General features: G+C 44.4%; 1 protein-coding gene across 3 annotated transcripts in view; it reads left to right on the forward strand.

Moving 5' to 3' along the window:
• The first annotated feature begins 555 nt into the window (after nucleotides 1-555).
• The window catches only part of MFSD6 (major facilitator superfamily domain containing 6), a 40948-nt gene continuing 24673 nt past the window's right edge, over nucleotides 556-16830 (forward strand). For 2 of the 3 annotated variants that reach the window (XM_053360398.1, XM_053360405.1), the window contains exons 1-2: nucleotides 556-674; nucleotides 12715-14287. In XM_053360398.1, the coding sequence (XP_053216373.1) occupies nucleotides 12771-14287 (1517 nt within the window). In that variant the 5' untranslated portion in view covers nucleotides 556-674; nucleotides 12715-12770. The remainder of the gene's footprint in view (nucleotides 675-12714; nucleotides 14288-16830) is intronic. The other variant, XM_053360390.1, reaches the window with a different exon arrangement.

The following is a 16830-nucleotide window of genomic DNA, read 5'->3' on the forward strand; positions in this document are numbered from 1 at the left end:
GTGCGGCCGGCCCCCCCTGCACCCCCCATGCTACGCCACTGCTTAACAAAGTTAATAACTGTAATTTTCAATAAGGCTATGATTTATGTTTGTTTGTTTATAATATTGTGAAAACTAATAAAAAAAATTTGGGGAAAAAGAAGGCCTTGTGCATGAAATTGGATGGATGAAAAATATTATAAACACCCGGAAAAGGCGAAGAAGAAGAAGGAGCCGCTAGACTCTAGACTAGAGGAAGGTAAGGAAGAGCGGCAGGAGGAGGAAAAACTGCGCAAGGAAGAGGCGCGGCGCGGCGAAGGCGGAGCGCTGCTGGGCTGCACCTGGCGCGCCTGGGTCCTGCCTTTTCCTCCCCGGCGGGTCCCCCGAGAGACGGGCGGACGAGGCGGTGCTCCGGCAGCCGGCGAAGCCTCCTCCTCCTCCAGCATCAGCGTGCAGCAGCCCGGGGAGGCGGGCCCTGCAGGGCGCCGGTGTTCTGGGGCGCGACCGGGGTCAGCCAGCCAGCCAGACGCGCCGAGGCGAGCAGGAGATGGTGCGCCACGCTCGCCATCCGCCGCCGCCGTCCAGCAACAGCAGCACTCGAGGCACCGACGCCACGGCTGCCAGGGCCGTCGCCGCCGCCCCAACCCCCAGCTGCAGTCGCCGAGCGAGCCTAGCGCCCCCCTCGCGGAGCCGAGGTGAGTCTCTGCCTCCGCGCGCCCCTCCCCGCCTCTCCGCCTCCTCTTCCCCGGCGCCTTGCGGAGAAGGAACAAAAGGCTGAGGGAAGGGCTGGCGGGTGGAGCTGCTCCCCAGCTGCCGCTGCTGCTGCTATTATTATTATTATTATTATTATTATTATTATTATTATTATTATTATTATTATTGGAATGGCAGAGGCGTGGCGTGGAGGAACCCGAATGTGTGTGTGTCTCTCTCCGTGTGAAAGAGAAATAGTAATATGGGGAGGCCATACCTTCCAATAAGGGACCCCTGGCAAACTCTAGGACGGGCTCCTTTTTGTTTTGCTTTGATATTTTGACAAAGTAATAACAATATAAAAATAAAAATGTACACCCCCACCCCTAAGAGACCATTCCATTGGAGCTATCCAACCTCCCAAAATTTCAACACCTTTTGATGGTTTGACCCCTTTCCCTTTTAACAGTACAAAATTCTACAAACACCTTCCATATCTCCTCAAAATTGTTACTCCTGAATAGTAAGGGTGGGCTCCTTCTGTGGATTTGGAACATAGGTGCCACCCCATGCTGAAGATTGTGGATGCCTGCAACTTTTCCCATTGTCTTTTTTTTTGGGGGGGGGGTCCCATTCCCCACAAATATATTATTGTGGTGAAGCACCCACAGCCCCCTGGAGTTTGCTCCTGTGGTTTGAAAGGAAGATGGGTGCATAGGAGCCAGCCCCTAAGCCTGAGAGGTCTTTGTCCCCCCCCTAAAATATTTGAGGGGGCCAGCCTCCCCAAAGTTAATGGGCATTCCCGTTCAAATAGGGTGTGCGCGCCGTGTCATGTGATTATGTGGGGCATGGCTTACCTGGCCACCCCCAATATTTCATTAAAGTTGGCACCCCTGGTGTGTCTGTGATGGGTGTTTGTGACATTATTTAAGTTCCTTAGAAAATAATTTGACATGCGTTGAAAGCCTCACTATATGTCCTGGAAACGCAGCACAGGGCAGAGTGGTTGAATTCACACGCACAGACGTACACGGGAGTTAATAAGCTCCTGTCAATGGATCAAGCCTGCCCACTGTCTCTTCAGAAGGAAAACTCATTTGAGTGCTGTGGGACTTGCCTCCAGGTCAAGTGTGTACAGTCCTGGCGTTACGCTCTACGTACAATTTGTGTTCTCGTTTTGTCTTTTTCCGTTGTGAACCGCTCAATGATCTTTGGATGAAGGACGATATGCAAATATAATAAATAATAATAATAATGACAATGCAAGCTCTATGTGCCTGAATTCTGGCTTATTGCTCCTGCTGCTGTTATCCTTGGCCCTCTGCTTCTGTGTTAAGTGCTTAAGTTTTAAGTGCAGAGGGAGAATTGAAAAAACAAAACATTCAATGAGTACCAAAATTAAATTATTTAAGAAGAAGAGGATCAGACGGGCATCATTTTCCACTGCTCCACCAGGTCCTCTGGATGTTTGAGGGACAGCGGGGCTGTTAATAAACCCGACTCCTGTTTGTTTTTGTGATGTGCCAGGGAGCCGGCGTTTTCCTGCCGGGGACTTCCGCAAGTGTAATTGCCAGTGCAAAGAGAAAACGTTGCAAAAGCAACTGGGCGGTTGTTAACATGGGAAGAGAGTGCTAATTAGAGAAAGGCAGCCAATCGTGCGCTTGCGTTTACTAAAAGGAAACAACATCTCTCTGTGTGTCATCCTTGCTGCTACCGGTGTCATTTGCAAAAGTGGTGCTGTTGCTTGTAAAAGCAGCTAAAATATCGGAGGGCTTTTGTGCACAAAGGTAAAACACTTTCATGGGACTTTGCCTGCATTCTCACTATCGCACTCACCCACCTTAGTTTTATTTTAGCTGCATAATAGCCACTGTAGCGTTTTTTATTGCCGCAACGTTCAAATAGGTCGGCCCTAATGAGTTTTATTTTTAACAAGCTGAATGGCTTCCTCCGTGCCCCTCAGCAGGGCATCAGAAGTCAAGAGGTTAGAGTCATTTGTGTTTTGAAAACAAGCACATGAGGCTGAAAGGAGGTTGTATCTCTTTTAATTAACATAATATTTTTTTAAAAAATGATTAGGAAGACTGACCAAACTGGCCGTGTTAGTTCCCATTTGTGAGTGTTGTGGTTCCAACTTCACTGAATTAGCATTACAGTCCGGATGTTTGCCGAATGGTGTTTTTTCTTGAAGGAGAGAGGCTGGAGACTGAGAATCTCTTTGTCATTACCTGTTGTATTGCAATTATGCGTTTGGGGTAGAGGACCAAGCAAGCGCCGGGAACAGACAACACTAGGAAATTGGAATCCTAGCTATACCTAGAGAGTCACAGGTCCCCCACTTGTAGCGTAAAGTTTTGAAGAGGAACGATGGACAGTTTTTCCGCCAAATATTATTCCTGAAGTAGCTACCACTCATCCTAGATTGCTGAAGGCTAAGGCCACATCTGCACCCAGTGTTCGAAACTCCCATTGTTCTGGGTGCATTTTGCAACAGGGTATTTCATTAGTGCGAGCAGTTTCTGAGCTCTGGGCGCAGTGCTGCGCCTAAGATTTCAGATTAAAACTTCAGTGTGGAAGGAAAAGAGGACCTTTTCCTGCCTCCCCACTTCTAGCTACTCTCTGCTGACTGGAGAAGAGACCCTCTTAAGAATATGGGGGCAGGGGAAGGACTAGACCATTTGAAAAATGAACATAATATTTTAGCTGCAGTTCATTCATTTTCAGCTTTGTATTTTTGTTATTTAAAAAAGCACGCCTAGGCATTCTGCTGTTGCCCCTGTAAAATAGGTTTATGCTGGGATTATGCTCTGGGATTATGTTCTATGTTGTTGTTTAGGGTGGAAAATTTCCCTCAAGCTTTCTCTTCAACCCTTGGCAGTTTTGCATGCATAATTGTTCCATCCAGTCATGCTAGAGGCAGCGCCATTGGCTGTGTTGTAACGTCTAGGTATTTCCTAATGTGCAGGGAAGATCTTTTCTTATCTTGATTTAGCTCGAAGCATTTCCTTAGGATGAAAACTGGTGGTTAAGAAAATAACCTAGTCCCACCTGCGAGTTCCCAGAAGTTTCTCACTTTAATTTCACACCAATGCTGTAAAATGCCGTGCGAAGCCTAGGTGGGCTGCGAAAACAATCTAGCAGCAATATCGTAAAATATATCCAACCTGGTGTGACATATGTTGCATTTGTCACCAGGGATATTTCCTATATTCCAGTTCCTGTCTGGTTAAAATATTATTTTGTGCCACTTATAAACCCTTGTTTCCCCCCCTTTTGAATAAAACAGAGAACCTTTTTTTAGAGAGAGATGCTTTTCCGAAATCTAGTTAGTAAAGCTGCAACATTTATTCAGGCTGCAATCCTATGCCCAGTTACCTGAAAGTAGACATGTTAATTGGAGACTGATATTTAATTTTAATTTTTTTTTTTTAAAGTCATGACGTGAGTGCTGCTGATCATCTCATTTGTGGTTCATGTAGTTGGAGGTCAAGCTTGCCTAAGGGACTGTTGACTTCATACCCTTGCCTTCAACCTGACAAGTCACCAGTACCCACTGACCAGAGGCAAATGGGGGAATGAGATGGTGGGCTGTGAGGTAATAATAGATGTCACAGTACTGGCCGATGGGCAAATCACTAAATTTCAGACACTGGTGGCTTGAAGAAGTCAAAGCCAAGGTAGGCTTTCATGAATCACTTAACTTGTGGATTTGTATGTGTTGCTAGAGAGACCCACATGGTTGCGCTAATGAATAGCAGTGCTTTTATAACGCAGACCGTTCGTAATGGCAGTTCAGAGGGGAAATTAATTTTCTGGAAGGCTGAAAGCCGAACGGCCCATAAACCTGTCTTTTAAATTCTTTTTTATTTGTTAGGAATTAAGCCCCAGAGTGGAGGTCGGGTTCTTTAAGAATGATAATTTGTGCTGATGTGATCGTGCTGACTTTCAGCGAGGCTACACTACCATTGTAAGCGGCAAGGGTATAATTATTTCCATTGAGCGAGGCTTCAGTCTGAAGCACGTATATTAGGAAGAAAAACCCCACAGAGCTCGAAGGGACTTCCTTTTGAGTCAACGAGGTTGTGCTTCCAAGTCCCTTGAAGGATCGTCTAAAACTGACATGTGAATAATAGGTTCTGCTGTTAAGTGTCAGTGGTGCTCAGTCACAGATTTATGTATAAGCTAAACAAGCTATAGCTTAGGGCCACACTCTCTTGGGGGCCCCCCAAAAATTTAAAGGAAAAAAACCAATGATGTACATTTCCGAAATATAAGATAAAAACAAACAAACCTACATACAGCAACAGTGTTTTGTGTTGTGTTGTGTGTTGTGTAGGCTCCTATGATGCAAGTAATGGGCCCCGCCTGCTAGCCTGCTCCCTAAAATATCACTGGTTTGCTCATTTCTATATATAGGGTGCCTACATTCTGCATGGACTGGTTGCCTGGCAACATGTGCAAATGGCTTTAGGTACCTATTGCAGTAATACAGCTGTACCTCGGGTTACATACGCTTCAGGTTACATACGCTTCAGGTTACAGACTCCGCTAACCCAGAAATAGTACCTTGGGTTAAGAACTTTGCTTCAGGATGAGAACAGAAATCGTGTTCTGGTGGCGCAGCGGCTTCAGGTTAAGAACAGTTTCAGGTTAAGAACGGACCTCCAGAACGAATTAAGTACTTAACCTGAGGTACCACTGTACCTCCGCAAACGTCCTCCTCATCTAGCGTCCATTCTGGCGAACGTCCACAGCAAACCTGGAAGTACCAGAATGGGTTACTTCCGGGTTTGCCACTCGCGTATGTGCAGAAGTGCAAACCACTCTGCGCACGTGCGCAAACGCGGCGCTTTGCCCTTCATCCTTTTCAGCTAGCGGCTGAAACGGATCCCGGTCGCAAAACAAGGTACGACTGTAGGACCATAAATTACCATATAGCATATATTCAACACACACAAGAACAGCGACAATTTGTTGTTGACAAAGGACAGCTGGACATATAAAGGGCCCCATTACCTTCAGTAGCTTAAAAAGTAAAGGTAAAGGTACCCCTGCCCGTACAGGCCAGTCTTGACAGACTCTGGGGTTGTGCGCCATCTCACTCAAGAGGCCGGGGGCCAGCACTGTCCGCAGACACTTCCGGGTCACGTGGCCAGCGTGACATCGCTGCTCTGGCGAGCCAGAGCCGCACACGGAAACGCCGTTTACCTTCCCGCTGGTAAGCGGTCCCTATTTATCTACTTGCACCCGGGGGTGCTTTCGAACTGCTAGGTTGGCAGGCGCTGGGACCGAGCAGCGGGAGCGTACCCTGCCGTGGGGATTTGAACCGCCGACCTTTCGATCGACAAGCCCTAGGCGCTGAGGCTTTTACCCACAGCGCCACCCGCGTCCCAGTAGCTTAGGGCCTCTTCAAACCTAAATCCGGCCCTGGTGGTGCTGGTCCCAATTTTTGCTCCTTCAATACGGATATTTACACATACTGCAACACGTGCTCCCTTTTATTAAGTAGATGTCAGTGCCCGGTTGACATTTAGTAATGCACACTGGTTTCATTTGCTCGGCATAGTTCTTCCTTCACTGCTTACTCTTGCAGAAGAATTTGCGGGTGAGCTTATGGCCAGGTGTGCTGGCTAAACAGCACCATTTCTGGGGGTTTTCCCCATAGTTGCTGTTCACCAGGCTTCCTCGGTTTCTGTGACCTCAGCAGCTCTGAAAGGTGCAAGGGACAGTTTCGCATGTTGTGTGTGTGGGGGGGTAAGTTCTCTGTTGGAGCTCATCTGCATGCAACCAGTAAGCCTGAAAGGCACCTGGAAATCGATAAGTTCAAAAGGCAAATTTTACTTTTGTTGACTGTGTATTTTAAGTTGCTGGGTTCAACCTGACCTAAACTTCAGGGCGATCGGGGTAGATAAGAGATATTGCTGCTTTAGTATCTTGAGCATGGGTAGGCAAATTAAGGCCTGGGGGCCGGATCCGGCCCAATTGCCTTCTAAATCCGGCCCTAGGAATCAGTGTGTTTTTACATGACTAGAATGAGTCCTTCTATTTAAAATGCATTTCTGGGTTATTTATGGGACCTGCCTGTTGTTTTTACATGAGTAGAATGTGTCCTTTTATTTAAAATGCATCTCTGGGTTATTTGTAGGGCATAGGAATTCATTCATTCCCCCCCCCCCAAAAAAAATATAGTCCGGCCCCCCACAAGGTCTGAGGGACAGTGGACCGGCCCCCTGCTGAAAAAGTTTGCTGGCCCCTGATCTAGAGGATGAAGATCAGTGATGGTGGGCATTCCCGGCCCCCACCCATTGCCTGTGGTGAAAATGACTGCAAGGTTTGGTTTTACCTAGAATGTAAGAAAAAGCACCTTATGGTAAAGTGCAATAAAATAAATAAATAAATACAACTATATATAATCAGAAACTTCAGTATCACCGTATTTGCAGTTAATAAGATTGTTCCTGCGATTAAACTTGCCTCATCCTTACAAATCCTGAATTTGCATTAAAAAACAACAACAAAACCCACACAGTTATGCAAATGCATGCATTGCAAAGAGAAGCTTGCACCGCAAGTATTAAGACAACTTAGGCAGCCTAACTCTGTATCTGACATTCATCTTAGGTTTAGGGAAGTTTTTTATGTTTGATGTTTGATCGTGTTTTTAATATTCTGTTGGGAGCCACCCAGAGTGGCTGGGGAAACCCAGCCAGATGGGCAGGGTATAAATAAATTATTATTATTATTATTATTATTATTATTATTATTATTATTAAACTAGTGACTTAGGTTTAGCAGGAAGAGGTCATTCACAAATGTATAATGGCTTTAAAATAAGGCAGGGGTCTCTACTCAAGGCTTCTAATGGTTTTTCGATCATCCAGTACCAGCAGTACAGTCATACCTCGGCTTGCGAACGCTGCGGGTTGCGCGTTTTCGGGTTGCGGACCATGCCAAACCCGGAAGTACCAGAACGGGTTACTTCCGGGTTTTGGCGCATGCGCAGAAGTGCCGAATCGCGTCACATGCGCAGACACGGCACTGCGGGTTGCGAACGCTGCGGGTTGGGAACGTGCCTCCCACACGGATCACGTTTGCAATCCGAGGTATGACTGTATTCCCCTAATTTTTTCAGTTCCTTTGCAGAAACTTCTGAGAAATCGTAATTTTCTTCAGAGGTTTAGGGAGTTGTATTTCAGCGCATGTAGAAAACCACACTGTCATCAGTAACCGGGTAGATGTTACGAAATAGAAACCGTATGGTTTCCTGAAAGAGTTGAGCAAAACTCTCAGTAGTTCTAGCTTTCTAAGAGAATCTATAGAAGGAATTTCATTTGGTCAATTGACCAGTCAAATATTGGCGGTTGACCAGTTAGTTAACTACTTAATATTTGATTGCAGTCAACACTTCGCAAATATTCTACAAAGCCAAGAATACCGTGCTGTAGCTTTTTTCAGCTTCCTTTAAAATGGTTGCTGTATTTTGCATTATTTCTGTTCTTTTTTAATTTCATTTTTTAAAACAACAACAACATGCAATTATAGGCCAGGCTTCTGTGCAACATGCAATTATAGGCCAGAGTGCAACCTGGCACACTGAAGTTTTTCTGTACTTAACAACTCTGATCAGTCCAAACATGACATGGCTGTGCAAAAATGGATTTAAAGGGAATTGTAGTCTCTGGAGAGCACGAGGTTGGGAAACGATAGATTGACCTGGTGTTCCTGTATAAAATAAAAATGTTCGGTAAATGGTTAGCATTTATAGAAATCTTCCTAGCACTGTTGAAAGTAAAAAGAATTCATTATAATATTTAATTTTATTTAATCGAAACATATCATTCTGTAACACATAACATTAACTTATAGCATATACGAAATAAGGAAACAAAGCAGAAAACATACAATGGAATTAAAATTAAACATACCCAAACAATACAAATTGGGGTTGTTGCATTTACAGTCCCTGGGGAGAAGGATAATTATTGCTATTGGAGGGTAGTAGTATGCCCTTTCTAAAAATAAAAATAAAATGTTTTATTTGTAATATCAGGATATTGTCCTCAGAGTTTTATGATATTCTCACTTGAAGCTGAAGTGTTATTAAGAATTCCAAATAGTGCTATTTTTCCCTAGAGGCATTTAAACATTGTTGTCATAAAATAATTTTTTTGCCTAGTTTTTGAAAATGAATATTATATATTTTTTTCTACTCTACTATATCTTAATTTTTGAGTTAATTTGTCATCAGTAGCCATGGGCCAGATTTTACCATCCTTATTTAGCTCTTCTAAATATGTCTTGCGAAAAACATCCAGGCAGCTAGCAAAAAATAATAGAATCAATACTTTATCCAATCCGCCTTCATTTTACCCATCCCATAATAATACTCATTGGTTCTTGTTTTGTTATTAAACTAATTTATACATCTCCAGAAAGCTTGCCAGTTGGATGACATTCCCACATTATGATGTTATAAAAGCTAATTTGATTGTTTCAAATTACTATTAAGGAGTTGGCAGAAATACCAAGGCCCTTGAAGACTTAAGCACTAATTCTTTTTTGTTGTTGCTGTTCTAATAAAGTTAATGCTTTTTTTAAAAAAAAAACCTGACTCAGTATTTGAGTCCTATTTGACTGATCTGTTAGCCTAATCTTTATTGACTAATCTTGTGAAGAACTGAGGCTCTAGTGCCTAAAACACATAGATCTAATCTAAAAGGAAGCGGTATAGGCTTCATGGTTTTGCCACGGATTTTGGATAGTACAGCAAAATCTATTCGGATTTTGGATCTGGACTTCTTAATAATGTGTCATTCATCTCATCATGGTACCAAGTCCTGCATCATAATTGCAACTGATTTTAACCTGCCCATGTTCATAAGGGGCTTTGGGATACTGTGGGTTCTGGCCCTGAAAACTTATTCTGAATTTTTTATTTTTATGGAGTTTGTGGAAGGCTGTAGGATTCCTTTCATGGGATTGTGGTTGTGAGGAGGGCAAAGTCAGGCTTTGAAGGAAATAAACCACCATCTGACTTTTAGAAGACATCTGAAGGCAGCCCTGTTTAGGGGAGGTTTTTAATGTCAGATGTTTCGTCGTGTTCTTAAATATTCTGTTGGGAGCTGCCCAGGGTGCCTGGGGAAACCCAGCCAGATGGGCAGGGTATAAATAAATTATTATTATTATTATTATTATTATTATTATTATTATTATTATTATTATTTGAGTGTGATGTAACAGGAAGTTTGTCCCTATGGGCAGACTCCCCTATTTTTGCAATGGTTCCTCAGAAAATAAATGCGACAACAACAAAAGAGTGGCATTTGAACCCAGACCATCTCCCATTTGGATTTTTCTGATGTGCCCAAAAGTCTAAAAAGTACGGATCCAGTCATTTTGTATAGGAATGTGGAAAGGACTGAAAAAGCTCACGAAAGCTGCATGCTTAATGACTTGGGCTCTTTTGCTCCCTTCTCCTGAGGTGAAAAGCTCTCCCAGGTTTCTAGGAACCAGGGTGGATTTGATTTAAATCAAATTGATTTAAATCACAATTTAAATCATTTGTCAGTAAGACTTGATTTAAATCTCTCTCTTTTTTTTAACAAAAAGACCATTCCTGCTGGTATTATCTTAATATTTACAACCAGATGAAGGTTTCATTTCTGGAATAATAACTTTTCAGAGTTATTTTTTACATTTGTATATCAAAAATTACTGATTTGGTTATCCTATTAGAAATACTTATTTAATTATTGTGAGGTTTAACAAGTTAGTTGTTTATATTTGGACAACTTTTCCTCCGTGCTTTATTGGAAGGAGAAAAATAATCATTTCCTTAATAACAATTTAAACAATTTATTTAACTAAAACAAAAACATTACAGCATATGTATCCATGTTTGTTAACTGATGTGGTTTAACCCTTTTAAAAAACCCTAAAAAACTTAGAGTGAGTTTCAGCACACAGGAAAAACTCAAAACAAATCCTTATTTCCTGATGAATAGCCTTTGGACTATAATGTAACTTAAGTAGAAAACTGTCTTTAGAAAGATTTTTTTCCCTCCAAAAGCATTTAATTTTAAAAATCTAATTTAAATTTAAAAAATTGATTTAAATAAAAAAAATCCATTTAAATAAAAAAATCCATTTTTAAAAAAAAAATCATTGATTTTTATCCACCCTGCTAGGAACTGTTCCCTCACTTTTTAGCACGATTCATTTCTTCCCTTTATAGTATGAATTCTGTGACCTGTTCCCATTCCCTCCCACCCCCTCAGATACTGAACACCTGTGGGTTTTGTAGAAGCAGAGCCAACACTGTTAACTGTCACTAAAAATAAATAAATCAGGCCCCAACCTGAGACTCACTGATATTATTAAAGGCCTTACTTCTGTGGTATCAACCAGAACAACCTTCAATGTGGCACAAAAGGTTGTAGCCAGAAGAGGTACCGTATTTTTCACCCTATAGGACGCACTTTTTCCCCTCCAAAAATGAAGGGGAAATGTGTGTGCGTCCTATGGGGCGAATGCAGGCTTTCGCTGAAGCCTGGAGAGCGAGAGGGGTCAATGTGCACCGACCCCTCTTGCTCTCCAGGCTTCAGGAGAGCCCCAGTGCCAGCCCCACAAGGTCGGGGGACAGAGGGAGGCGGAACGCCGCCATCCCGCTGTCTCCCGAAGTGGTTTGGAGGCTGACGGCGGGGAGACCCCGCTGCCTGCCCCACAAGCTCCGGGGACAGCTGGGAGGCGCAGCGCGTCTTCCCGCTGTCCCCGGCCCTGGTCTGAAGGCGGGCGGCGGGGAGAAGAGCGCTTCTCCCCACTGCCTGCCCCACAAGCTCCGGGGACAGCTGGGAGGCGCAGCGCGTCTTCCCGCTGTCCCCGGACCTGGTCTGAAGGCGGGCTGTGGGGAGAAGAGCGCTTCTCGCCGCTCCCGGCCCCACAAGCGCCTGGGGGGGAAATAATTTTTTCCCCCTTTATTTTCCCCAAAAAAAACTTGGTGCGTCCTATGGGCCGGTGCGTCCTATGGGGCGAAAAATACGGTAATGCCATCCCTCCAAAAGAATTAGAGCAAGTTTTCTTTGCAGTCGATCCATAATATTCTTCCTGACTGATAATACCTGAAAGATCATATCATCCCTTCATTGTACTCTGCACAGTATGGCTTCCTGTGAATAACAACTTAACAGTAGGTCTATTCTGCAAAATGTAAGAACAGGGCCTTTAGAGTGGTAGCACCTACCCTGTTGTTGATTATTATTATTATTATTATTTGAATTTATATAGTAGACTGGTGCCATCTCTGTTGTCTTTTTGTCACCTGCTGAAAACCTTTCTCTTTCAACAAGCCTTCTAGGCTGAGATGTTTCCCAGACTGCATCTGTATTGAAATTGTTTAAAAGACATTTTTTTATGGTGATTTTAATGTTTTATCCCTTGTTGGTTGCTGTGCTGGGCTCCTTTGAAAGGAAGGTGGGCAAACAGAAATTTAATAAGTAATTAATGATACATAAATAAACTTTGGCATTAATTTCTCATAGCGACACTTCAGGTACCTATCTTTAATAATCCTTTGTCCTTATTGGAGTACCTCTCATTCATATAATAAGAACTGGAGATTTTTTGACAATTGCATGCAGACGTTTATTAGTTCTGTATTTACAGATGTTGCAAGGGTCTTATGTTACTGTAGGAAGGATCAAAGTTGTTAGTAAAAAATCGAGTTATTCATTGCTGCCGTATCTCTGTAAATAAGGGCTAATACTCCTAAAGTCCTGTTTAGATCCTGAACTGTAGCCATAAATGATAAAAGACATATTTTATTCCATAGGAAATGAGTATATCACAATGGGGAGCCTGTGCCCCCCTGGAAATTATTGGACTACATTTCCCAAAATCCATGACTGTTGGCCATTTTGGCTGGGACTGATGGGAGTTGTAGTCCAGCAACGTCTGGCCGTGACCAAGTTCTCCACCCCTGGTCTATATTTTAGCCTATATTTAAGCATGGTGTTTTAACGTGGTAATTATTGTGTGTTTCCATAGGCTACTTGAATTAAAGTTTGGAGATCTGGGCACGTAGCTCATGCTGACAGTAAGCCATGGCAGCCGACGACAAAGTAGCCATTTTAACCGACGACGAAGAGGAGCAAAAGAGGAAGTATGTGCTCGCTGACCCTTTCAACGGGCTTTCGAAGGAGCCAGACCCCCAAACCCAAAGCGATACACCTTCGACAGAGACCACCACCACCATTCCGGACGAGGAACTGGATTGGCTCGAAAAGCACTGTGTCAAAGTGAACAACGATCTCCTGATCTCCAAAGTCTTTTATTTTTTCTTTTACGCTGCTTACGGTTCGCTCTACCCGCTGCTTCCCGTGTATTACAAGCAACTGGGCATGACACCAAGCCAGAGCGGGCTGCTGGTGGGCATCAGGTACTTCATTGAGTTCTGCAGCGCTCCGTTCTGGGGCGTGGTGGCGGACCGCTTCAAAAAAGGGAAAGTCGTCCTCCTCTTCTCCCTTCTGTGTTGGGTGCTGTTCAATTTGGGAATCGGGTTCGTCAAACCGGCTACCTTGAGGTGCGTACCAAAGTTCCCGCCGCCAGTCTCTCCCACCAACGCCAGCCACCTCTCGACGGCAACCACGCAAAATATCTCCCTTCCATCGGCGATTCCTACCGCCCGGGCTGCGTCGCCGGAGGGCCGGAGGAAAAGAGACGTTTCTCCTTATAGCTTGGCGGCGGTGAGCTCAACTCCTCCTGAAACCACATTCCCTCTGACCACGCGGAACGTGTTGAGGGCCGAAGAGAGCGTGGTTCCTCCCAGTACTCCGAAAGGCATCGTTACTGCCGGGTCGTTGGGGAATTTGACCCGTCCGACGGTGCCTCCCGCTGCCACCACCGGGGCTGCCACTCTCGTCTACGACCACCAGGAAGTGGAGGCCATCTTCCTGCTCATCCTGATGGTTGTTATCATAGGGGAGTTTTTCAGCGCGTCGTCGGTCACGATTGTGGACACGGTGACCCTGCAGTACCTTGGCAAGCACCGAGATCGCTACGGGCTCCAGCGCATGTGGGGCTCTCTGGGCTGGGGCCTGGCCATGCTCTCCGTAGGAATCGGCATCGACGCCACCCGCATCAATGTGCTCATCGAAGGGCAAGGCTGCAAAGCCCCGGAGTACAAGAACTACAGGATTGTTTTCATCGTCTTTGGCGTGCTGATGACGCTCTCCTTGATCGTGGCCACCCAGTTCCGGTTCCACTACAACCACTACAAACAAGAGGAGAACCAAAGCAAAGAAGGGGACGTCTCCCAGGCGGACAGGAACTCCTCCCACGACTCCTCCCACGAGACCCCGAGTGACACGAGCCAGTCGCCCTCCTTTAGTTTCTGGGACTTGATAAAGCTGCTCTGCAGTATCCAATATGGCTCCGTGCTCTTTGTAGCTTGGTTCATGGGCTTTGGGTACGGATTTGTCTTCACCTTCCTTTACTGGCACTTGGAGGACCTGAACGGCACCACCACTCTCTTCGGGGTCTGCTCCGTCCTGAGTCACGTGTCCGAACTGACCGCTTATTTCTTCAGCCACAAGTTGATCGAGCTAATTGGACACATCAGGTAAGCAAACGGTACGGTGGTGGTTGACTAGCTGTAGTCAGTGTTGCGCCAAGCATAGATATACATGTTAGTTTCTGTTCTTATCACTGAGCAGCTGCTGGGAGTGACAGGACTCTGTTTACATTCCAGAGACCTTCAAGTCTCACGGGAAGGGAGACGGGATGTGACATTAGTGGTTTCCTGTTTTCTTTGGTACTTTGTTCTGTTGCTCTCTGCTCTCACAGGGAGAGGATGTATATTTCTTTGCTCTCTGCGTAGCTAGAAAATAAAGCATAGCAATGTAGCTCATACTATCTCATCCTTCTGTGCTGCTTTGAAGTTCTGCTGGGACAACGTGCCTGAGGCCTTATCAAAGGATCAGGTCGTCAATTAATCGTCGGGAGGCGATTCCAAAGATGAGCCTTATCAGCTTGGTCGAACGGAGTTCCGACAATACAGTCTTACCTTGGAAGTCAAATGGAATCCGTTTGACTTCCAAAACGTTTGGAAACCAAAGCGTGGCTTCTGATTGGCTGCAGGAAGCTCCTGCAGCCAGTCGGAAGCCCCGTTGGATGTTTGGGTTCCAAAGAACGTTCGCAAACCAGAACACTTGCTTCCGGGTTTGTGGTGTTCGGGAGCCAAAACGTTTGACTTGCAAGGCATTCGGCATCCAAGGTACGAATGTAATAGTGCAAGGAAACCTTGGCCCTCCATATGTTGCTGGATTAGAGCTCCCGTCAATCCTGATTCCTGTCCATGCTGCCTGGGGCTGCTGGGAGTTGAATCATTTGGAGAGCCAAAGATTTGCCGCCGCATCTGAAGGTGCAAAAGAATTGTGATGGCAAAACGGTGCAGTCCTAAGCATATCTACAAAGAACCAAGTTATATTAAAGTGAGTGGGACTTACTCCCGAGTAAGTGGGTTTAAGATTGCAGCCCAGGGGACTGAAGCTGCATATACATTTAAAGCACCTCTGTCCCTCCCTCCCTCTAGGAAGAATAATGGGAACTATAGTTTAAGTGTGTTGGGAATTGCAGCTCTTTTGGGGGATACTACAGTTCCAAAAATTATTGGTGGGTGTGCACGCGCTTTAAAATGTACCGTGTGTACATAGCTTAAGGTGTGAATCGGGATAGTCCCTCATTCAAATTTCACATGTGGCAAAACCGCACTAGGTGGTCTTAAGCAAGCCACTCTTTCTAAGCCTCATTCTTCTGATGTGCAATTTGAAGCATAATAATTACTTGGCTTAAAGAGCTCTTGTAAGGGTTATACTTGAAAATACATTCTTTGAATGGTTAAAAGAACTATGTAAATGTTCAGTATTATTATATCTGATCTATTAGATACGTCAGTATTTGAGGAGCTATTTTCTGGATTTTCCCAGTATTTGCTAGACTGATTGATTGATTTTTTAAAAAAACATTTTAACCTGTTGATGGTTTCATTTCTCCCACATAACATGGTACCAACCACTGTTAGGATTACAGATTAATAAATTGCTCTGCATAACAACTGTCAGCCTGAAGCCAGTTCAAGAAACTGCATGAGAAAGGCTTGTTTTTGGGTGACAGCCGTTATTTGGCATAAAACCAGACACTGGAGATGTTTTGAACAGGGTAGGGTAGATGATTAGGGCTTTCAAATGCATTAATATGTAGTAACCACACAAGAAATACATGCATGCAAACCGGCTGTTAAGGAAGGCCGTGAGTGGACCAGCTGGAATTGCCTGAGTCATATTTGGTGTGATTTCAGTGGGCCCCACCCTGAGTGTAATTCACTTGGATATAGCCACCTGTACCTTAACAGTGCAAGCCTGTATGTGAGTACTCAGAAGTGAGCCCTTTTGCAATCTCCCCCTTGAGTTTAACAAAGCCTATTCAAAGGAAAGTGGGTATAGGATTATAGCCTCAGGCTTAGATTTTACTGGCGCAAACGCATTGTTCTCCATAACATGGATAATAACCGTTGGTGGGGTCAAATAGAGTTCCCAGTGCCTAACCTTGAAAGATGATCTTTCAAAAGCTGCCACAGGGGAAATATTTGGCAGCTGGGACTTTGCCCCGGACAGCACTGTAATGCCGGGTGACATCACATAGACTCCATATCTCTCTGCCATGCTGCCATAAATGAAATAAGAGTACCTTTCAAGGGAAAGTCCTGGCAAAACTAATGACCGAACTGTCATTTTTTGCAAGTTTTGCTTGAAAAAACACAAGTATTCCTTTAAAGCAATGCCACCGTTAAGAAAACCCAGTTTGGGGAGGTTGCTTTAAAAGAACTTTGGTTTCTGATGTAGTAGAAATGTTTGGTCCACAAAATTCATCTGCTCCTCTTCAAATTTCCAACATAACACTCCTCCCCCCCCACATCCCAGGAAAGATATTTATGACCTTTCATCTTTGAATTATTTTATGCATGCCATTTTGTTCTGCCAAATAAATGAGGAAGGTTTTCTGCCTTAGGTAACAAAATATTCTGGGGCACAGAGGTAGGTCACTTGCTGCTTATTTATCTTATTTTTTTGGTAGCAACATAATATACGATAATCTTCCAGTCTG

The sequence above is a fragment of the Podarcis raffonei genome, chromosome 1 (genome assembly GCF_027172205.1).
Source record: "Podarcis raffonei isolate rPodRaf1 chromosome 1, rPodRaf1.pri, whole genome shotgun sequence".
In the NCBI taxonomy this organism is placed as follows: Eukaryota; Metazoa; Chordata; class Lepidosauria; order Squamata; family Lacertidae; genus Podarcis; species Podarcis raffonei.